Here is a 24,234-nt window from a genome sequence, read left to right on the forward strand (position 1 = left end):
AAGTTTTAACACATTTTAACACAAGTGTCTAAAAAGTGGTACTTGGCTGATCCGACAAAGGATTTTGAGACGGGGTTTCCATGAATTGTTCCCTGAGAGACCCTGCCCTTATTTACGGACAACTTTGTCTAATTTCCCATCACCATTTTACTGGTTACTGATCTCCATGCAGGCATTCCCTCAGAACAGAAGATCTAATTACACACCTGAAGGGGAGAAAACTGGGAACATTTTCCCAGATCCTCTATATCTATAATACAGCTTACACACTGGTCCCATCAGTAAAAAAAACTTGTCCCAGGCCCTGTGAATTGTAGTGACGGCCCTATTTCAAGAGTAGCGTAGCCCTGGCAGGTCAGATTATGGTCTGACAGAAAAGCACACATTCACACACAGATTTGTAGACTAGAGAGGAAAAAACAAAAACAAATGTCAGGCCTAACGGTGATCCTCAAATTTCCAATTTTTCCACACAGTATTTTCAAGTAGTTCTGTTTTACAAATGACCACAAGTGCTCACCAATACCCCTCCCCATTGTTCCACTCTTGTTCATCATGAAACATTGAATTCAAGACCATTTCTGCTCTAAAAGGGAAAAATAACTACCAGGCTTCCCTTGCCAAAGGAATCCTATGACGTTTATATATAATATATATATACACATATATATTTTAAAAAATCAGTCCAGCTTTGCCTCAAAGCATCAATGTACAGTTCAAGTGTTGATTGACTAAGGAAACCATTTTGAAATCCTTACGCCACTGGATCACAGTGGACCATTTTAGTTCTTGCCTTATGGCTTGGCTGAGGCATGTGTTCCTCAACATGGCAAAACAGGCCAATAACGTCTCTCTTTTCTGATCCATCCCAAGGGGTAAGAGTGACCTCAGAGCTGAGATGAAGAAATGCACACCAGACCACATAAAACCTGGTCCTGTTGCTTAAGGTACTCAGCTTAAGGTACTCCGAGAGACCCCCACCCCCTTCGGTTCTCCTTCACCAAGGCCAGCCATCAGATAACCTGACACGCAGCTTGTCCATACGCATTTAAAAACACTAATAAATTAAAAACATAAAAGTCAAAGAATTGTCGAAGGCTGGCTGCCTAGTGAAATTAATGGATGGTTAATTTTAAAAAGCTCCAGATAAGACGGGTCAGAAAAAACAAAAAAAACAATTAGAGCTGTGTGTTCACAGAGACCAGTGCATCTCGTCAAAGTCCACGGCTTCACCCAGGTTGGCATCGGTCTCTAGTAAGCTCATAATGACTGCCATGGCTGCCTCATCTGTGCTTAGAGCGGCCAACCCAGGAACCCCCTCAAGATCCAACTGAGAGCTTCCCTCTGGAGGACAGACACAGAGAAAGAGAATGGAAAAAACTGAGGGCCATATTTTGCCATATTTCATTTTGTTAAAGCAAAGTATTGCACAGTATATTTAGCGCAACATAATTTCAAAAAGATTTCCACTCTTATTTCTAAAAACAAAAGGGACAAAACATCTACATTTAATATAAGAACAGCTGTAAGACATACAAGTATTGATTTTAGTTATTAATGAATTTGTTTTTAGTCAACAGCATATAAAATTATCCAATTATCATTCATCTGCCATGACAAAAATATTTATCAGCGTTTTACTAACGAATCATCAAATATATATATTTGATACCAAAAAATATTAATAATAAGCATGATTCTCATAGCTTGCCTGGCCAAGGTCATGAGTTCATTTCCTAGAGAAAGCAAAAACTGATACAATGTCTACCATGATGAATATAAGTTGCTTTGGATAAAAGCATCTGACAAATGCATAAATGTAATTCACATTACTGTATTATGAGAATCATCAATACGAATGAGAATACACAAAACAAAACTACATAATGTGAAAAAAAGCTGTTTTAAAGGGGTCATGACATGTTTTTTTTTATTTTATTATTATGTTCCCTTAGGTGCAATTATAGTATTACTATAGTTTTTTTTACAAAAAACTTTTAAAATGTAGTGATTTATGACCTTTTCCCACCCTGTTTCTCATCATCTGATTCAAACAGTCTGTTTTGGGGGTGTTTCCCCTTTAAGAGTTCAGTGTTAACGCCCACTGTTATGATTGGCTAACGTCAGTGCCTATGCATCAATTATTAACGCCCCCAGCCAGAACGTTTGCGGATTCAGCGTAACTGTTTAATAGCAGGTGATGCATGCGAAGCGATGGCTCTTGCAATGATAAAACCTTATTATGTTTGAGCCGGAATCAGAGGAGGAATCAGAGGAAAATGAACCATCACCACAACAACGAAGACTGGATCAGCCCGTGTCCACATGGAAAGTGAAACTATTTTGAATTAATAAAAAAAAATTAACCCGAGACACTTGAAAACGGATTATTGTTGCATAATTATCCTATAGCTTAATTTGCTAACAGTTTAACATTATTTAACTAATTCCAATGAAATGATAGGGTGTACCACGGACAAAAATGCATGCACAGACAGGCCATATTTGAAGATGCAGCATTGATAAAGGCAACATTTTTAATTTTCTATCACATGTAGGCCTACTAGAAAGGCGACATATTTTCAAGATTCTCTTATACAAATGTGTTTATATTAGCCATGGTAAAAAGTAAGTTTGCGTCGTCGTTATTGAGCCCAGAAGAGTCGGCACGGACTTATCTTTGAGCAACAGTTTTCTGGCAAAGCCAAGCATCATATTGGGATTTTTTCCTCAAAACAGTCATCCTTAAATGTATAGAACACTGCCGTGACTGGGACGTCCGCAAAAAATAAAGTGCATCCATTTTTCCCTGACGACTGGATCTTTCAGCGTATTTAAAAAGTAGTTTAAAGTTTTAAATACATTACTTACAGTTTGCGTCGTCGTTGTTGAGCCCAGAATAGACGGCACGGACTTATCTTTGAGCAACAGTTTTCTGGCAAAGCTCAAAACAAAAACGCTTAAACTAACACTGCCGTGACTGGGACGTCCGCAAAAAATAAAGTGCATCCATTTTTCCCTGACGTCTGGATCTTTCGCAGCGTATTCAAAGATGTTGTTTGTCCACAGCCAGGAACAGCACATCTGCGGCATCGTAATTTCCCTGTACACAGACCCACTCACTGTCCGTCGACTGAACACTTGTGAGGCGCGCGGCGCGCAGGCGCGACAACGATACGAAGTGAGCGTAGTTGCCTTGCGCTTTAAGCGTAGTTGTACTTGTGCCGGAGGCGGTCATATGCAAACGCTGGTACGTCACTTCGTACCGTGACGTCACTTCTTACCATGGATCCAGAACGAGCTGTATTTAGAGCTTGATTAAATAAATGATTCGTTTATAATGGGGAGGACGTCTTAAGCTATGAAACTTGCAGGACGTTTTAATGGTACAAAGACCTCTTATATACCAAAAGATCAAGGCAAATTTGGTTTCTCATGTCATGACCCCTTTAAAAACAGGCTTAATTGTCTTTTTAGAAAACAATCCTCCCCCATCCAGGAAAAACCCAGACATGTTCTTGACCAGCTATAGTATCTTTAGTACCACATGGCTAAATGCAATAGAGTGCTGTTTTATCTACCCATGAGATTTTCCCCCGCTGTGAAGGGCCCACCCTGCGCTTCATCCTCTGAGCTTGATTTGCCAGGCATCTCCACGTCTGTTGCGTCCCCATTTGGCACCTTACAGCATGAGGAGTACAGTTGTGTTAGAATGCAATAAAGCACAAAACCAGTAAACTAATTTCTAAACTAAAAACAGACAGTTGTTCAGCAGACTCACGTTGCTGCTGGCCTGCGCGAGGGCCAGTGGAGACTTGTCCGGCAGTACACTGAACGGACTCGTATTGCCGCTGGATGGTGAGGAGTTCATCCTTAAGAAAACAGCATGACATCAGAATTCAAAGATCTTTTCTTTAGGGATGTGCAGAAAACTGACTAATTGACGCAGTGCTTCCAAGTATCTTTTGCCATGCAAACTGCCTGCCAACAACAGATAAAGTAGAGTACGCCAAAACACTGCTGCTAAAATATCATATCAATAGTCATATCTGAATAAAAAAAAAAATGATTTAATACAGAAGGAAACGAACTAGTTGATCTTACTATTTAAGTCATTTGTTGGATGACTAGTTTACATTCAATCAATTTGCAATTTTCATAGCTTGTAATATTTCACTGTAAATCACATATAATAATAATAATGGAAAGGAAGCTACATAATTGGTTTACCTATTATAGTCCATTATCTCATTAGCGATTTGGGTCCCTATGCATCCAGCGTAAATCATGCCTGATGCACTGGAGATCCCTGGGATGATTGAAAATTGAGACTTCTTGGCATCATCTACAAAACAAAACGCAAAAATGACTAATGGATCAGAGTCAGACATGTTTAAAGTTAATGATAACAGGCTTGCTATACACAGGAGGGAAAAATGCTGTTTGATGTTCTTAGCAAGTGGACTTTGCGGCTGTCTTGGTAATGTCCTCTGAGCAGCTTTTTTTATGCAGGCAAAGGGCATACAAGTACAGTTTAAAACAAAACAAAAAACAACCTAATAAAAAAAGAAAAAAAGGTGAAGCATCTATCTAAAAAGGCGACTGGCTCTTTTATTTATTTATCTGGAAGCCTAGACTTCCATTCATACAGCTGCCACATTGAATAATGCGTTTAACCCATTTGTATTTCCATTTGTCTCTTTTCCCTTGTGTATGATCTTGCAACCCAATATGTAAATTATAGGTACACGCCTAGAAACTAACCATATTTACAACATTGGTAGATCTTAATACTCACCCTCCGAGGCCTTGGAACTGCTAGGCTGTTCGGCTTTATCCCCTGATCCACCTGGATTACTTTTACCGCTGAGTCAGGTGGAAAAAGAGTCGATAATAATCTGTTATCTCATCGATTTCAGAATTTGGCTTCGACAGGTTGAATCACGACATTGATACTGCGTAATAGCAAAAATGGGCTGAAAAAAAAAAGGTACTTACGATATAACTGTGTTGGTTGACACTATGTATTCTACTTCTTTGGTCCAGGGATTTATAAAACTAAACCACTGACTTTGTAAAGTAACAAAAGAGCCATATTTCGTTTTGAACTTATAGCAATTTGTCTCAATCTTTTCTTTACTCCTCAGCACTGTAAAAAGGAAGCAACCAAAATGACATATTAAAGGGATAGTGCAGCCAAAAATATAATTTTATGTCATTTACTCACAAAATTCTAATTCCATATGACTTTATTCCCGATAGAACATAAAAATAATGTTGAATGTACGGATCACTTATTTGCATTTAATGAAAGTAAATGGGGATCCAGACTGTAAAAGCTCCAAAAAGACCAAAAAGCACCACAAAAGCAGTCAATATAACAGATTTTATATTTTGAGGAGCTTGACAGGCCCTCATTCACTTTCATTATTTGGACGAGTGGTCCGTACCATCAACATATACAGGATTAGATTTACACGAACGTAATTAAACAATGACCGCTTCCCACATAAAACTGTACTTGCACAAGCATGCATGTAATCCAATATAAATCTATATAATATCTCTCTGAGGCACTGGCCTCGCGTATCTGCCATTGAAAGCTGTTCTAATGTTCTTTAGAAGTAAGACTAATGATTAATGATGGATGATGAGGATTTGGCTACTCGTGTCCTTCTCTGTTCTAGGCAATCTGCCCAGTTTCATGGAAAATACTTTCAGGAAACTTTGTTTACAAATCCAATGTTCCTAATAGTAAGAATCTGGATGCAATGTACCTTTTCTGTGTCTATCCGCCAAATGAGGCAGGTCGTCCAGGTGGAAGTATTCATAGCAGGATGTGCCTAGCAGCTCCTGGGGTAAGTAACCCAGAATAATGGTGGCTCTGTGTGTATAATACAAATGGACAGCAGAAAATCACATTTCTGCACTGTACATAAAACGTAAAGGTGATGCGTGTCATTTTTTTCAATGTTAAATACTTTCTGCTATCACAACATGCAGACGCAACTGTAAGTAAACCATTGACAGGTTGATTAGAGAAAGGGTAAACACTGTGGCACTATCAAACCTTATCATTTAAGAATCTCAGCTATCCTGACATGACAGCAGTGCTGTGAGTTTGGGCCAGGACTATTTGCATTTCAGAACAATTGCAATGATGAGAGCGTTTATAAAAAAAGAAATAAAAAAAACAGTCATTATATTTGGAAATATACACCCGAAATGATACAGATCAGCTTCAATTATCATTGAACGATTCAACGATCAACTTGAGCAGATTAAAAAGCTAAAACACTTTTTTCATAATTATTCTTATTACCGGTATATAAAAGTATTTGTATTATATTTTAAATAATTTTACATAGATTACTGAAAAATACTCAAGTACCGGTACTAATACTATTACAAAAATGGTTAATGATTTACTCAAATTTTCTCTGCTAGTAAATTTTCACAAATAATTACAAACAAACAGCAAGTAACATTGAATTAAGCATTACATTTTGTAGTAGAAATACTATTTTCTTGTAAATCATACTCCAATAATCCTTTTTTTCCAACTTCAAAAAACTTTTTTTCTAGTGTTTTATAGTTACTCCCCAACGTTACAACTAAATATAGTCATCTCCCTTTAACAAGTGCCAAACTAATACAAGTTTTGAAAAGAAAACACATGCCGCCCTCTAGTGAGAATGTCGTGTCCACGTAAAGTCAACTCACTACTGAATAAAGGAAGGTAGTTACATACTGTGGGGCTATTTTTGTGTAAATGACTATGATTACAAAAAAAAAATCACATTTAGTTCATCCTAAAACAAGGGTAAACTAACCGTTGATCCACAAAGGTGAATTTGCCATCCATGGCGTAGCGGGTGACAAATTCGGTGGGCTTGACCTTGATCTCTCCGTTGGCCTGCGGGAGAGTGTGGGGGTGCACACGGCCCACTGCTACCAGGCAACTGAAGTGGGAGCTCTCTTTGTCCACCTCGGCCTCCCCCTCCGTGCCCAGCTGGCGCGTGGGCCAGACGCGCATGTATCCCGTGCAGTGCACGGTGCAGTACCGCTGGGACTCTGATGAGGCAGCCAATCAACACGAATCAATTTACAGGTGAGCTGTGAGCCAAATCTTCCACCATATGTTGTTAAAGAGGGACACAAGGTGCACGTTTCCTTCCCATTTCGATTTGCTCTATTTAATCTAAAAACGTGTGGTGAAAAAGATCTGACATTTCTTTTTTTTAGTATTGTGCCAAAAGTGACACATAAAGCTTAAATATAAGCTTTTGGTTAACATGTTGAACAAACTGTATTTTTGAAAAAACAGTTGATAATGCATGTTTAATGCATAAAAATAATCAATGCATAGCTTTACGGGGCTGTCTGAATGACTAGTCAACTAACTGCTCGGGCCAGTTTGGAAAAGACTATGCTCACCAAGAACAGAAACATCAATGCTATCCAAGTCCAGACATCACAGCACAACACTTTCCAAAGTGAAGTCACTATCCAACTATCCAAGTTTGTAGGGATACAGCTGTCGGAATAAAATCCCACAAGCTGTGCTCACACTACTGCATGTGGCGAGAAGAAAGAAGAAAAGATGACGTGTGTAATGGAGTAAATATGCAGGCCACGTCATCAACACGTCACAAAATTACCACTTGGATAATTGGTTCTCAACAAGAACAGAGACATGAAGATGTTTTCCGCTCATATGCGGTCTGAAGTCAAGGAAATTGAAACTATTTTAATTTCTACTTTTTTTTCTTTCTTTTTTTTTTTTTACAGAGCAATCACAAAAGACTTCAGTAATGTGTTTCAGCACAGTCGATTAGCTTCATGAACACAAGGCTCTTCTGATTCACTTAATGTCATCTCTGGAATTAGAAAACTACCTTTAACAACTTGACTGTAAAATTGTAATTCTACTGACCTTTCTTTTTTGAGACACCAGCCTGAAAGTCCTTCTCCTCTTTAATGCTAACTTTGTTGTACTTCATTCGGCAGAAGAATGAGCGCCGGGCTCCAGAGCAAAGCCGAGCCGCTCCGACAGGGAGATCAGCCTGCACCTGCAACCCCGCTACACGCAAAAACACACCAGAGAGAGTTGGATTGGTTAAAGGAATGCTTCCCCCAAAAATGCATGTTCTGTTATCATTTACTCATCCTCATGTTGTTCCAAATCCTTACAAAAAAGCAATCCTATTTTCTTTACAAAAAGCAATTTTATGGCTTTGAAGGGCTTCAAATGCAGCGCATGAGTCATGTGGACTACTTTTAATTGTGCTTTTTTGCCAGGATCCAGGTTTGAAACATGTGGGAAGGTAATAATGTACTATGAACGAATAATAAACTAACACTTTAAACACTCATACAACTACCATTTAAAAGTTTGGGTTAGTCAGTATTATTTTTATTCAGCAAGGACGCATTTAATTGATCAAAAGTGACAGTACATTTCTAATAAATGTTCTGTTGAACTTTCCATCCCATCAAATAATCATGTAATCAATGTATCAGTTTCCTTAAAAATATTAACCAGTGATTGTTTTCAACACCGATAATAATAAATGTTTCTTGAGAAACAAATCAGCATATTAGAATGATTTCTGAAGCATCATGTGACACTGAAGACTGGAGTGATAATGCTGAAAATTTTGCTTTGCCATCAGAGGAATAAATTACATTTCAAAAAATTTAAATGAAAACAAATATTTTAAATTGCAATAATATTTTACGAAATTGCGGTTTAACAGCATTAATGATTTTTTTTGTTTAAATCAACCTTGGTGAGCATAAGAGACTTCTTTCCAAAAACAACTTTTAAATGGTAGTGTTTACTTAGTTTATTAAACAGGTGTGCACAGAAATACATAAAACTGTATAAGCACGGAAAGACAAAACTGTTTAAGCACTTAAGAAAAACATTTAGGAAGCATGCACAAACTTGACACAGATAACAACATGTATGCGGCCTAAATATGTTTACTTTTGGCATCTATGAGGCGCTCCCGTGGGTAGAGTTCAGAGGCAGACAGCTGTTCCTTCACTTTTCCAATGTCCTTTGGATGAACATAATCAAACAGACTCTGTCCAATTAACTCAGTCTGGGGAGAAAAATATTCAAATGAGCCATGATCTGACTAATATATTCTGCTAACAGTTCACAATATCATCAGCTTAACTGTTATCATCAGGTAAACCAATACATTTTATTTTTAAACGGTCCTTAAAATACTTAAAATATTATACTACCAGTAAAATGTTTGGACATACTAAACTGATTTATGTTACTTGTGACCTCATAAAACCCTTTAAACAAAAATCTTATGCTTAAAGAATTGAAATTATTTTTATAGACATACGTGCACATGAATGAATTCCAATTTAGCGGCTTTGTCACTAGATTAGCGACTTTTCAGATCTCTGTAGCAACTTTTTTCCTTCTTTAAAATAGCGACTAGTAACAAATCTAGCCAATGTTTGGACTGCTATCATACTCGTTACATTGTCTGACATGTAAATGCTTTCCTGTAGCTCAAACAGTAGAGTGTTGGCACTTGCAACGCCAAGGTTATGGGTTTGATTCCCAGGGAAAGCAAGAACTGATAAGAATGTAAAATGTGTACCTTGAAATGCAATGCAATTCGCTTTGGATAAAAGTGTCTGCCAAATGCATAAATGTAAAATATGTAAATGAGAACAGCTGTATTGGACATATGGTGGCCATATATTATATAAAAATTACAGTATGTGAGCACTGAGAGAAAACCGATGTAAACTGCAGACAGTTGGTGAATTACGTAATCTGATGACATTTAGCGATTTTTTTTAGCAGCCTTTAGCTCCTTTCCGTTGAAAATAGTTAGTCTTTTTAGAGTCAAATTCTCCTACCCGACAGTAGTTCAGGATTTTTGAAACAGATTCTGAGACGAAGACAATTTTTCCACGATCACAGCCAACCACAAAGAGAAATCCATCCGCAGCCTGGACAAGAGAGAGGGAGAGATCGTTTAGGTTTAATGTTGTCATTTTGCAATTGCAAACAGTCAAAATGTCCAAAAGCTATTTTTGGAGGACCGTCCACCCACATCATCAATAATTTGAAGTGATATTTCTTCTCCTATAGTATGCATAGCTTTAAGACGTAGCTCTATAAATTGTAGGATTTACCCTTAGGACTAGATGCTTGAGCTCATCATCTGGGAGGAATGCAGGTTTGTAATTGGCTTCGGCTAAAGAGTTGGTCGCTCCTGAAAAACAGGCACTCCATTACACCACAATAACATTCATCACTGTATGACAATGTTTGTTATGCTTTAATTACATATTTATGAGGAAAAATACATTTTCAAGCTCAATATTAATCTTTGTGCATGCTAGTCTACACAAAAAGCTAATTGAAAAGACAGTCGTCTAGGTACCTTTGAGTGATTTGAGGTGCTGGACGGCCATTCGTAACACAGTGAGTTTGTCAAGCTTTCGGGACATGGGGTTACAGGTGGGAATCATCGCTGCTAACTCGTCAATCAAGTTATTCATCTTATCTCGCCGTCGTTTCTCGATCTGACTGTGAGGTTCCCTACAAGATGACATTATGTCTTAAGTACCACGGTACTCAACGTTGCTGAAATATAACGTCACTAAACAGCAAACTACTTTAGACTGAGTTTCAATGGAAGTTGAAATTGCAAATAAAAAGGGGGAGCAAATAAATTGATAAAGGGAGAAAAATAAAGGGGGTAAAGGAGACTAAATAAATAAATAAATAAAAGTACAAAAAAATGAATAATCCAAGAGACAATAAGTACCTGATGCACTTAATTTTTAAGTGCTGGTCGTCTCCTTCTGATCTATAAAAACAAAATAATAAAAGGCATACAGACGTTAAAAAATAAAGAATAAAATTGTGGATCAAGGTCATACTTGGTATAGATAATGGGCAGAATACCTTTCCTGATCATCCTCCATATCCTCGTCTAGATTTGATGCAGATTTTGTTTCTCTGGAAACAAAGTGGTGAGATTAGTAAAGTGACTCATGAAATGCTGCCGTGATTCTAAGAGGACATTATACACAGACCACGCACTTCCCTTCCCCACACATTTCGACTCATTCAGAAAAGCAGGACTGGGGGGGGGGTAACAGGCCAAACAAGAGGATATTAGTCATACAAATCAGCAAAAAAAAGCCCAATCTCTCACACCCACATATATACTCTTTCTAGACACTAGGCTGGGGGGTATGGCATATATAGTCATTTCTGTGTGAAGCTTTTATACAGAATAATGCAGAAATCAAAGAGGCATAGGTAGGTCAATATGTTGTTAGGCAAAACCCAAAAGATCAGCTGTTTACAGCTTTAGTACAACTTCTCAATTTGCCAAATATAATTAAACAGATATGCAAGTATGTACAAGTGAAGTGAGCAATCAGAATTAAGAGACAGAACTACCTATTTGTATTCATGTTATAAAGTTATACAATATGAACATGTTTTTGCACTGCTGCCATATTTATTAACTTATGAACAAACATTACTTTTGGTTTGTCTATCAACTTCCTAATAAACAAATAAACTATACAAAGGAGATAAATAGACTTAAATAATAACAAATAAAAAATGTTTGGGAATAAATTACACTACCATTCAAAGAAATAAGTCTCTTATGCTCATCAAAGCTGCATTTATTTGATCAAAAATACAGTAAAACAGTAATATTGTGAAATACTACCAGTATTATAATACAAATAACTTTTTAATAAATAATTCAAATGTAATTTATTACTGTGATGGCAAAGACAAATGCTCAGCATCATTATTAGTCTTCAGGGTCCCATAATCCTTCGGTAATCATTCTAATAAGCTGATTTTATTATTACAGCTGAAAACTGTTGAACTGCTTAATTCTTTTGTAAAAAAACGTGATACTTTTTTTTCAGGAATCCTTGAATAGAAAGTTAAAAAAAACAGCATTTATTTGGAATAGAAATAATAAATGTCACATTTGATCAATTTTTTAAAAAATCGGTGATCCTTGCTGGATAATAGTACTAATTTCTTTCAAAATAAAACAACTTCTGAAAAATGGTGTATATAAAATGTAAATCATTACAATTAGGCCTAATTTTTGCTCTGTTTTAATCTATGCTCTAATAATTACGAGTAATTATTTTTAACTTAATGTTTTATTATTTAAAAAAAGGCAATACCATACTGTTATTTACATAGTTAAAGGGGTGGTATAATGCCCCTTTTTACAATATGTAAAATAAGTCTCTGTGAGTGTTTGTGAAGTTTTAGCTCTAAATACCCCACAGAGAAGACTTTTACAGCATGTTAAAATTGTCCCTTTTTGAGGATCAGTAAAAAATGCGTTGTTTCGTGTGTGTCCCTTTAAATGCAAATGAGCTGCTGCTCCCGGCAAAGAGGGTGGAGCTGTGTGTGTGTGTGGGGTGTGTGTGTGTGTGTGTGTGGGTGTGTGTGTGTGTGTGTGTGTGTGTGTGTGTGTGTGTGTGTGTGTGTGTGTGTGTGTGTGTGTGTGTGTGTGTGTGTGTTAGCAGCTCCGATTACCTCATGCAGACAAGCACTAAAATGTCAGAAACTGTTCTGCCTTTTATGTTTAAACCGGAGTTGGACAATGATGGAGAGACTCAAGAAGAAGTGACAACATGTAGAATGCAACAGGACGTTTCTGAATGGTTAGTTGATGAATTTATGTTGCTGATGTGGAGTTAACTATCTTCAAGTCTTTGATTAGAATATTCTGTCATGATAATCTATAAAATTGCTCTTGTGGGAACTGTTGTAAGATGCCTACAGAGTGACATGCTATTGCATTTGTGTTACGTACTGTATTGCAGGTGAAAAGACAGTTTGAGCAGACTCACAGATGTGCCCTACTACAACAACTCTTCCTCTTCTCAACATGGACTGCGTGTTCCCGGAGGCGGCGTTTAGGAAAATTTTTAGGGTTAGTGATGTCACTAACCATGTTTGTTGTAGTCCTTAAAAAACGATTTATTTAAAAGAAAATATATTCCTTTGAACTATATTGTAACTTTGCAGATGTTGTTTATGCGTAAACAGCCACACTACACACTAACTAAAGTTAGAAAAGTGAAATCATAAATTAATCAACCACCATCTTTAATTTTATTTTACTGCAAAAATAACAATATTGTGATATGAACAGTTACTGTCATATTTTTGTCAAACCACCAGCCTCTACTAGAGACAAATAAAAAATATGTAAAAATGTACTTACAGGATGTCCATGCTTCCTTTCCGTTTCCTGGGCAGCTCCATGCCTGAGGCCATGCCGATGACTGAGGTGGGGCTCATCAAACCAGACAGACAGACGGAGAGGCCCTGGGGTTCCTCTAATGCATCTCCTGCCATTAGAGGGAGGGATTTATTTTAGTAAAGTGACAAAAAGAAACGTGCCAAAACATTGTGAAGTAGGCAGGACTGCAATGTTCAACTACGTGTTACATATTGGAACCAGGGCACCGTGGAAAAGATTTCATAACAGACATCTAAAGAATCAGACCATCTGTAATCGGCACACAAATAGTCAAAGGATTTTTATGTGAATTCAGAATGATACTTTTTGTCTGTGTGTGTGGCGACCTAAATAATAAACAGAACATTTTTTTTTATCATGTGAAAGCAGTCACAAGAAGAAGAAAAAACCAACAAAAAAACATTTAGAGTGTAATCTTAAAACCCAGAAACCCAGTTTACACCTGCTTCTTAGAAACAGAGGAAGTTCAGAGATAACTACTTGCTGTATTGAGGCAGGACGACCATACGCACAATACAGACAACCTACTTCACCACCGCAAGAACTTGCATCACTCTTTCCTTTATGCTTATCTATCAGCACATTTAGACAACAAAACATCAATTAATATACGGTCTTTGGCTTCCTGTACAAACAAGGCTTCAAAACCAGAAGCCTTTATGGCAGTGTACAGTTTATTTACATAATATCCAGTCTGAGGACAAAACACCAGTCAAACACCATACAGCCATTGAGTTCAAAACAGATTTAGCTTCTGGATTTGGCACACACACACAAAAAAAAAGTTTTTTTTTTTTACTCAGCAGCATTTAGTTACTTTTTCAAATGAAAGCAAGGGATCTGATGGAAGAAATCTCTTAACGTCAATAGATACCATTTCAGTTTTGGGAAAAAAAAATCCATGGCTTACTGGCCTAGTGTTATTATTAAAATGCAGAAGTGCTATTTAAACAAATATATTCAAAGTTAAAGGGTAAGTACTCCACACAAACTCTAGCAGGTGGCTTGGTTCACGACATGATTTTGCGAGGGTGTGAAAGCAAAGTGCACCAGCTTCTCTTTACTTTTTTATTTGTGCAATTCTGAACATTTTTGCCACATTATCACTATACAAATCAAATAACACAACTGGGAAACCGAAGAAGAGGGGATGACGACATTTCACAAGAATGGAAAGCATATTAAAAACAACAAACAAACATTTTCTACAAAACTCAAAGTAAAGAAATGCACACAGAAATGTTACTACTATATTATAAAATTCAATAATGATAATAAATTGTAATTATCATTATTATTACTATGACATCAAAAAAATTATATTCAAATAATAACAACAATTAGCCTAGTCCATGATGAAGAAAAAAACACTTCACATGAGGGCGGTTCGTATCAGTTCATATCGCAATCATAGTAATTGTTCTCTATGCTGACGACGACTTGTTGTATGTACAGGATCCGGTTAACTGCGCCGACAAGATCATGCACTTGCTCGACACCTTTGGCTCTTTTTCAGGTTACAAATTAAACTTTACCAAAAGTGAATGTTTCCCCATAAATGATGCGACTAAAAAAAATTCTAAAAGCACCCTACCTTTTAATTTTTCTCCTTTAGGGTTTCGATATTTAGGTGTAAACAACATTTCAGACTCTTTCAGTTCTCTCCTTAAGAATAACTTTACGAATTTGGTTGATCAAATTAACCTAGACTTAAAACGATGGGACAGCCTACCCCTTTCTCTTGTTGGGAGAGTGGAGACCATTAAAATGAATGTTTTGCTGCGACTTTTATTTCTCTTCCAGTCTCTCCCTCTTTTTCTACCAAAATCTTTTTTTAAATGTCTGTATAAAATCATCTCCTCATTTATTTGGGCTGGTAAAATTCCTAAAGTGAATAAAACTATCCTGCAACGAAATAAACGCGATGGAGGTCTAGCTCTGCCAAATTTTCTTTTTTATTACTGGTCCGCCAATATTTCTAAGATTTTCTTGTGGTGTAATGCGCCGGAGGTCAACTGGTGTACTCTAAAGCTGCTACTTGTCTTTCTTCTTCCCTTCCTGCACTTGTCTTTGCTCCTTTGTCTCTGCGTCCCTCCAATTATACTAGAAATCCTATTGTGCTATCAACTTTAAAAATCTGGAAACAATTTCGACAACATTTTCGGTTGGAGTCACTATCTGTCTTAAGTCCTATTTGCAACAATCACTTGTTTTTACCACCAGCTATTGATCACACTTTTAAAAGATGGAAAGATGGCCTGTTTTTCAGATCTTTTTATTGATAATTTTTTTGCTACATTCACCAATCTTATGTCCAAATTTAACCTGCATACTACAGGCTTATTCAGGTATTTTCAACTCCACAATTTTGTTAAGACTAACTTCCCTAGTTTCCCTCAATTACCAGAAAAATCTCTGTTTGAGAACTTATTGTCAGGTAGTCGTATATCCTCTGTCTACACCATGTTACTTTCATCTAGTACATCCTCTCTCTCCTACCTAAAGATGACTTGGGAAAATGAGCTGCAAATCAAGTTATCGGAAGAGCTATGGTCTGAGGCCCTTGCTAGAGTTAATTATACTTCTGTATGTGCTCGGCTAAGTCTCATTCAGCTAAAAGTCTTTCATCTAATTCATTTTACCAAAGCTAAACTTCATAGGTTATTTCCAGAAACAGAGGACTCATGTATCAGATGCTCCTTTTCTCCCGCCGATCACACCCATACATTCTTTAGCTGCCCAAAACTGGTCTCATATTGGGCTTCTTTTTTTGACTTCATGTCTAGGGCTCTGCAGGTTTCTCTCTCTCCATGTCCTCTAGTCGCCATTTTTGGTGTGTCTCACTCGTCATTCATCACGAGACAGAGAGCAGAGGTCATTGCTTTTACTTCTCTCATTGCTAGAAGATGCATTTTGTTACATTGGAAGTGTCCAACCCCCCCATCCAACTACCTCTTGGTGAAAGGATCTGATGTCATTCCTTTCACTTGAAAAATTGAAATATTCGACCCGGGGCTCAACTGATAAATTTTATAAAACTTGGAACCCTATTTTAAATCTTTACGACTCTGTATCCTCACTAGATTCTGACAAAATATATCATGGGTGTGCAAGGTGTTTCTTTTTTGTTTTTTTTTCTCTCTCTCTCTCTCTCTCTCTCTCTCCTCGTAAACAGGCGTATGTGTACGTATATGTTTTTTTATGTATATATGTGTATGCATATTTTCATACTACTCTCAATTAAGGTTTTTTTATTATTATTTTTTATATACAATTGATGACATACAATTGCTGGGTTTGTTTATTTATTATTATTTTTCTAAGTATAATCGCTTGTAGAGACTGCCGATATTTTCTAATCCTCCTGGGTGGGTGGGAGGGGTTTGGGGTGGTGGTTACTCTGTTGTTGCTGTGGTTCTTTTTCCTTTTTTTTCTTTCCTCATTTAGTTATATGTTTGAAAGGAATGTGTAAAAGACAAAAGTGCAGACAATGTTTTCTCTATGCTTGTCTCTTTTTAATGATTTAATGTGTACACTTCTTTTGTCTGTATAATAAAAATTGTAAAAAAAAAAAAAAAAAAAAAAAAAAAAAAAAAAAATCATAGTAATTGTTCAAACAATTGCAGTGTGACTTTAAAAAAAAAAATCAAACTCTGCAGCACTTCCTGCCACCAAGGGACATAATGAAGCTGTATTTGCCGTCTGTTATTGCCATTGAGCACCAAAATCCATTCACAAACTCCCTGTGAGCAGAGCAACTTATTCATGAACAGGCTTTCCCAGTGCAATCTGTTTTTCCCGCCTGCTTCACCTGTTCCTTTAAGCCTCTAAGACCAACAGACACACTCGTCCTCGACCTCGGGCATGTCTACACGTGCGTATACTGTGTGTGCTTTCACACTACCATCAGGTTCGGGTGACAATGGCACAGGCCAGGCCGAACACAGCTTGTGGCCCTGGCTCCTATATTTAACAGTCCTCTGCAAGCCTTGTGACCTAAATAGACGTTAACAGATCGGCAACAACCTGATTTTTAATCCTGTGTGCTGGAGTGAAGATCTGCGGTGGGATTATTTGGTTTTATGAGGGCGATAGGAAGGCCGCACCCAACAATGAAGAGCTCCGTCTTTCACAGGCTCATGATATTATCTGGACTCCACTGACCTGCATTTAGATGCTAGCGCTCATGACAACTGTGTGACGTCATTTGCACAAGAGAAAGGCCATTTCACTGACTCGCTATTCATACTGATGTGAAGATTTTCAAGGACCATTCAAACACAGATTATACATGCATGCATATATATATGCGTAGGAATGGAACAATCATATTGCAAAGATGGAAGGATTCAACCTCAAAAAGAAAACATCACTCAACCTCTTAACCATCTCTGTTTCTTTCTCAAAATAAATGCATTGTGAGTGTAATTATACTGTTTAAAAGCAATACACACCCACACATTGCAAAAGTGCCTCAGTAGTCAAGTCAGTACTAGATAGTCCAACTAAATTACTTGAAAAAACGGTCACTGTGAACACTACTTGTTATCACAAAGAAAAATTATCATGTCATAAGGTGAGACAATTATTTATTAGGATATACTTCACGCTGTGACCATAGAGCTGCATGAGAAACATGTCCAAACTCAATTTATTTACTTCAACCATTGTGCAAGAAATGTGACAAAAGTGCATGAAAGTAGGTCAGGGAATCAATGTTAGCACACTTTTGGCACCACTCCTTGGTAGTATTTTGCGTTTCATCAACCTGAGTTAAGCATTAAAGTGACTGTTCAGCTAAATGTTTGACAAACAAGTAAACACAAGGTTCAATAATAACAACTGTTGACGCATTGTCATTTGTTAACTGATCATAGTATTTGTGTCCTGCAAAAGTTTAAATGTCAACATGAAGTAATCTAGCTGGCTGGCATCTTTGAGGTTTTGCGAGTGAAGAATGATTTGTGATTCGCGGCCTGAGCTTAGACGGGTCATTACATCGTGTTATCAGCTCTCTCATCTTTAAGTTGGGTATCACAATAACTTACGCTGCCAAATCAGCTTTTCATTTTCAATCAGTCTTTAAGGGGTATCACAATAACTTACGCTGCCAAATCAGCTTTTCATTTTCAATCAGTATATCACTTGTGACAAATTCTGTCAGTAATTACTCATCCTCATGTTGTTCCAACCCCGTAAGACTTTTGTTCATCTTCGGGAACACAAATTAAGATATTTTTGATTTAATCTGAGAGCTGTCTCACTCCTCCATAGGCTTCTATTGTAATTGAAACTTGCCGGCCCAGAAAGTTATTAAAGACATTGTTAAAATAGTCCAAGTGACTGTAGCTCAACCTCAACAAAAATAAAGACTTTTTCAACTATTCGTTTACTTCTGTGTGGGCCTCTGAGTGAGTTCATGTAGTGTAACAGCGCAGCGCTTCTGGGTTGTGCGTCAGAACGTAGGCTCACTATATGTCTTTAATCATTTCTGGGCTGGCAAGTTTCAACTACAATAGAAGCCTATAGAGGAGGAGTGAGACAGGATTTAATCAGAAATATCTTAATTTGTGTTTCGAAGATGAACGAAAGTCTTACGGGGTTGGAAAAACATGAGGGTAAGTAATTACTGACAGAATTTTCATTTTTGGGTGAACTAACCCTTTAAGTAATCCCAAAAATAAATCACAACAGGGTGATCAGAAACCCAAGAAACAGAGGGTATGGAAGCCGTCAATACATTATTATTATTTTTCTTCACGTAAATACATGATATAAACTCGCAATTCTGACTTATTTTCTCAGAGTTGTGTTATATTCTGTAAAGTCGCAATTGCAAGGTATAAAGTCAGAATTGTGAGATATTAATTTGCAATTCTGAGCAAAAAAACCCAAATTATTTTAATCTCAGAATTAAAATATTTCTATCTAAATTCTTTCTATCTCGCAATTCCGAAGTAATATATCACGCAATTCTGACTTTAGAACTCGGGGAAAAAAATCACATGGGGTGATCATAGTATTTGTTCAAAAAACGTTTTATTTTATTTTTTATTACCTGCCACCAAGGGACATAATGAAGCTGTATTTGCCGTCTGTTATTGCCATTGAGCACCAAAATCCATTCACAAACTCCCTGTGAGCAGAGCAACTTATTCATGAACAGGCTTTCACAGTGCAGTCTGTTTTCCCACCTGCTTCACCCGTTGCGTTAAGCCTCTAATGCCAACAGACACACTTGTGAGAGAGAAAAGAGTCAGAATTGAGAGATAAAAAAAAGTCACTGTGGCAGAGGGGTCTGCCATCAACCTGAATGGATTTATTTTCTATCAACGACTGGCTGAATGTAGATTGCTCCACTTATTAAATGGCTACTTACCCCAAAAAAACTAAATAAATAAATAAATATATATACACATGAAATATTGATTAAATAAACAGACATCTTGCAATTATTTGTTGTTATGAGGTTTAAGCTTAAAAAGAAAAGCTATGGTTACTGATAAACTGTGAAATTGACAAATGGTTTAGTGCCTTGTCGATTACTGTCTAGGTTGTTTAAAACCACAAACCAAGCCAGTTGAAGCATCTTGGCAATACACAGCAGATTTTCTGTATGACGAAAGCAAAACTCAGAAGGCACTGATGTTTATTTCCAGACTAAAAGTAGTGAAAATGACTTCAACTTTCCCCAATTTCAAAACGCGCACTCTTTACTCTAGAAATCTAAAATGTGAGAATCCATAAACGTGACAAATTAGTTTAAAAAAGGTGTTCAAGTTTAGGCATGACCTAATTTTTCTAACAAATTACAAAAGTGCCTTGCCTCCACTTAATCATTTTGATAATTGGGCAATTATAACCACCACATACATAAGCTATAAGAGCACTATTTTAAAAAGCATTTACTATTTAAACTAACTAACTCAAAAATGTAACAATAAAAGTATAAAAATATCATTCTACAAACCGTACATATTTCTAATGGATCACATGAGTTTCAGTCTCAAGCTTTTACCTCTTAACGTATAAGAAAAATTGTGGCATATAGACTTTTACACTTTAATGTAGGCTATTATTTATTATTGCTTCTAATCCTTTTATCTGCCAATTACACTTTGTATTGTAAGTTTAGTTAAGAAAGTTTTATTATATTTTATTATAACACACCTAGTGTCAGATGAAAGAAACAAGATTTGGATGAGAAATCATTTTGATGTGGGTTCGTTATAAACTGGATAAACTTGCTTGATGCTGTTACTCCTTTAACATAAATGATCACTACACAAACATGAATAACCAAGAACGTGAAACTAGGCAAGACAATCAGTTAAAGTGCTTAACATCTAAACAGCATAATCAACGATCACATGATTTTCTGATGTCTAGACATGTAGGCAACCGGAAACCGTCTCTTTGACAGGAGAGGAAGTCGAGTGCAAGCCATAAAACTGACACAAAGAGTTGTGATGGGATAATCTGAAAGACTGACAGCCAAACAATCACTCCTGACTATGATCTCCAGGATTTTAAAACCATGTTGTAAAGACTGAGGTCCTTGAGAACGAGACCATGAAAATAACTCCCCCATTCAGTTTAATCAAACGCATACTCAAAATAGCCTCACCATTCAATTCAGAGAACCTCTTCAAGGACCATGACTAAATGTATTTGCAACACTTACAGGAATGACCTATTAATACTACAATCTTAATCAGATGAATAATTCTCATTTTAGTTATACTAAAATACAGTTCCTTATTTCTTAAAAATAATAGATTATAAATTGCGATAACATTTCTCATAAACAAATTTACTGACTGATACAACAAATACTTGCTCTCCATGACTTTCATGCAATAAGGTCCCCTGAGATGTAAAGTCTTCTCTGTAGTTCAGAATCAGTTGTAGCAACACATTTCATCTACATCTACATCTACAGCTAGACATGCAGTGGTCAAAGTGTTGATCAAACAGTGCAAAAGCATCGTAATACACCCCTGTTCTTCTGACCAACTTTTATGAGTACATAAGACTGTGAACTTCTAAAACATTTTATGTATTCAGGTCAAGAAATGCAGGTATCTACCGGCACACAATTTAAAAGATTAGCCTAATTACTTTTGAAAGTAAGGACTAAACTAACATTTAAATGTTCACAGTTAACGTTAAAAGTTAAAACAAAGACTTTAGTTATTCAAGGGATCAATATACCATGCATGATGATGAACATTGTTTACATACTACTTTACATATATATTATTATTTTACAAATATATTATCTCCAGCTCCACAATACATTATATATATGTGTGTGTGTGTGTGTGTGTGATATATATATATATATATATATATATATATATATATATATATATATATATATATACAGTATATATATATATATATATTGGCCATATTATAAATAATTATATACACATTTTTTATGTCAGATGCGATTAATCGATTAGATTTATATATATATATATATATTATACATATACTGTAATTTTTTATTAATTATGGTGTTCATCATGCATTATCTTGTGCATGTGAACGGTATACTGTTCATCTCGTATGCCGAATGCATAGTGTAACTTTATTTTAACATTTAATTAACTATATATGATATTATATGAAATATATTATTTCAGTAAGAGACAACCTAAGAGACACACTTTCCAGATAAGACCCTAAATTCCAGTCACGTTTCTCAGTGTTGGGGAAGGGAGGGGGTGTCTGTCACGAGACCAGACAAACCAAACTGGCAGCAGATTTAGGTTACACGTTTAGCAGGAATTATTAGCACAATTGTCCTATTACATTAAACAGCTTTGTTTCAGATTGTTTGTAGGCTAGTTATGCAAAGGCTCACTGATTGAGTTAGGCTGAAAAGAGAAAGCAACGCCTGAAGAAGAGGAGGGCATCACAGCCCAAGCCTGCACGTGCACTGTGTAAGTGTTTGACCTACATATTACACAACCGTCACGTTACAAGTTCACGTTACAAGAAATCAGACTACATCAGGCAGCAAGATGACCTCACAATGCGAATGATTCACATTTACGTCACAACAACATGCAGTTTCACTCATTAAAGAGGACACTGAATTCACTAGGGGAAAGGCATCTGTGCTAGACTGTGTTTTTGTGATCTTTAAAACTCATTTCACTATGAAAACAGTGAGAAGAACGTTGTTTGTCATTCCTTTGGGATCATGTCAATGAAACAGCATTATGGTTTTCTATTTGTAAGCTAATGGCTGAGAACCGAGAACATATCGATCTTAAAATAAACCACTTTTTTTTTTTTTTACTACTTTTTAATTGGTAATGACAACGTTTAGAGATAGGCTACATGGGTTTGTGGTAATCAGTAATGTTTTATAAAAAATAATTGAAGGAATCAGTTAGTATATCTATATGTCATCACATTTTCTGTTTGTTTACCTTACTGTTTTCATTTAAACGCATTTATGTCTCAGTTAATTGTCAGAATTTAACATTTAATTTCTGATTGCTTTGTAGGCTAACGTTATATTTTGTGTTAAATGCAAAAAAAAAAAATTCTACAAACATCAAAAGTACTATTAAAGATTGGCTAAATTTGTTAGGGAACATGAATAATTAAAACATGTATTAATTGGCAAACAGAACTGCTACATACTATTTCCAACCCAATACGCAAATGTAAACAGTAAATCGTCGATTTTTTCCGGATAACATCCGATTATTTTATTTCGATCCTCGGAGTAGGTTTAGGAAAGCCTGTATATAAAAATAATTGGCCATATGAACGAAACAAAGTTCAACAAAACATAAAAGAAGAAGTCACCAGTAGCATGTGAACAAATATAAGACGTTTAAAGAATAAACCACAACTGAACTGACTGAACGCGACGGCAGCCAATCAGCCAAGGCCTCGCAAAGTACAGAAAAACATGCTACATTTAAAATACGTGCCTGACAGTCACATTAAAACCAGAATATATGATTAAACACAGCGTTAAATATCCAAATGTGCCTCTGAGAGCAGTTCCTACGCAGCCCTGCTTGTGTTTGCTAGAGTTCGCTCTACTGAACTACTGACCTAGTTTCGCTGCGAACGCGAGTGTGCAAACCAATCAGCGGGGAACACCGAGATCTCCCCTCTCCTCCGCCCGGCCGGCACACAGCGCAATTACACCAACTCTCTCCGCTTCATGCGGAACCTTTTAGGGTGGACTAACTTGTATTGTTTCAGGCGGCGTTACCTGTCTTTTCCCCCGTTGCTCCGTCACCGCCACCAGCCGCTGTATTCCTCGCCGACATGGCTTGAGCCGGTACGCCGCGGCCCAGGACTCCGATGCTGCATGTGGAGAACCGAAGGCTGTGGTTGTTATTTGCAAAGGGGGGAGAGATAAAAAGGAGAGGGGACGGCTGAGGGGGGGACGGCGAGGCCTATATATTTATTCAATAATTTTTCTTTTCAACTAACTGAATTGGGAGGGTGGGCTGAGCGTAAAAACGTGAGAGGAGAGGACACGATGTAATCAGGACAGTGGTTGAAATCCCGGGAAACGCGGAAGACGACGGCGCACAATCTCCTCCTACCATCATCAACACCGCCTTCTCGTGCTGTCCTTTCCCTCACGTTACTAACCTAGTAAGTCACGCGATATGTTACGCAAGCCGAGAAAAATGCGGTCACGGATGCGATGGCGGTATGCGGGTCCTGAACTGAACGGGTACTGCAGCTGGACTGTCATCTTTTCGATTGCAGTGCAATGTGATTCGACCATATCGCATTCAGTAACTTTCTGCACCATCATATTAATATTTAGACCAGAACTGTTTGTTTTATTAAGGCATTAGCCTAACCTGTTGTTTTGATTATTTGTTGGGGTAAGTTTATCAGTAGCCTAGCCTATAAAAAAGGCTCCCTATTC

At 37.0% G+C, this 24,234-nt stretch overlaps 1 protein-coding gene across 1 annotated transcript; it reads right to left on the minus strand.

The window, feature by feature from the left end:
- bmal2 (basic helix-loop-helix ARNT like 2) lies at positions 1-23,941 on the minus strand. Its single transcript, XM_079620374.1, has 17 exons — positions 23,560-23,941; positions 13,272-13,398; positions 10,955-11,008; positions 10,815-10,856; positions 10,428-10,585; positions 10,177-10,256; positions 9,898-9,990; positions 8,993-9,110; positions 7,937-8,083; positions 6,834-7,074; positions 5,778-5,884; positions 4,999-5,149; positions 4,799-4,866; positions 4,231-4,345; positions 3,782-3,872; positions 3,582-3,681; positions 1-1,344 (listed from the first exon to the last, which is right to left on the minus strand). The coding sequence occupies exons 1-17, from the start codon at positions 23,615-23,617 to the stop codon at positions 1,193-1,195; spliced, it is 1,902 nt and encodes a 633-aa protein (XP_079476500.1). The 5' UTR covers positions 23,618-23,941; the 3' UTR covers positions 1-1,192.
- Between the last annotated feature and the right edge of the window lie 293 nt (positions 23,942-24,234).

Source organism: Phoxinus phoxinus, assembly GCF_949152265.1.
Source record: "Phoxinus phoxinus genome assembly, chromosome: 8".
NCBI lineage: Eukaryota > Metazoa > Chordata > Actinopteri > Cypriniformes > Leuciscidae > Phoxinus > Phoxinus phoxinus.

What these genes read in the sequence shown, in the direction of transcription:
- bmal2 (XM_079620374.1), bottom strand. Translation starts at nt 23,617, where the DNA reads ATGTCGGCGAGGAATACAGCGGCTGGTGGCGGTGACGGAGCAACGGGG. An exon ending in AGCAACGGGGGAAAAGACAG is followed by an intron (nt 13,399 to 23,559) that starts GTAACGCCGCCT and finishes CTCTAATGGCAG; the next exon opens with GAGATGCATTAGAGGAACCC. An exon ending in TTAAAAATTAAGTGCATCAG is followed by an intron (nt 10,586 to 10,814) that starts GTACTTATTGTC and finishes GTCATCTTGTAG; the next exon opens with GGAACCTCACAGTCAGATCG.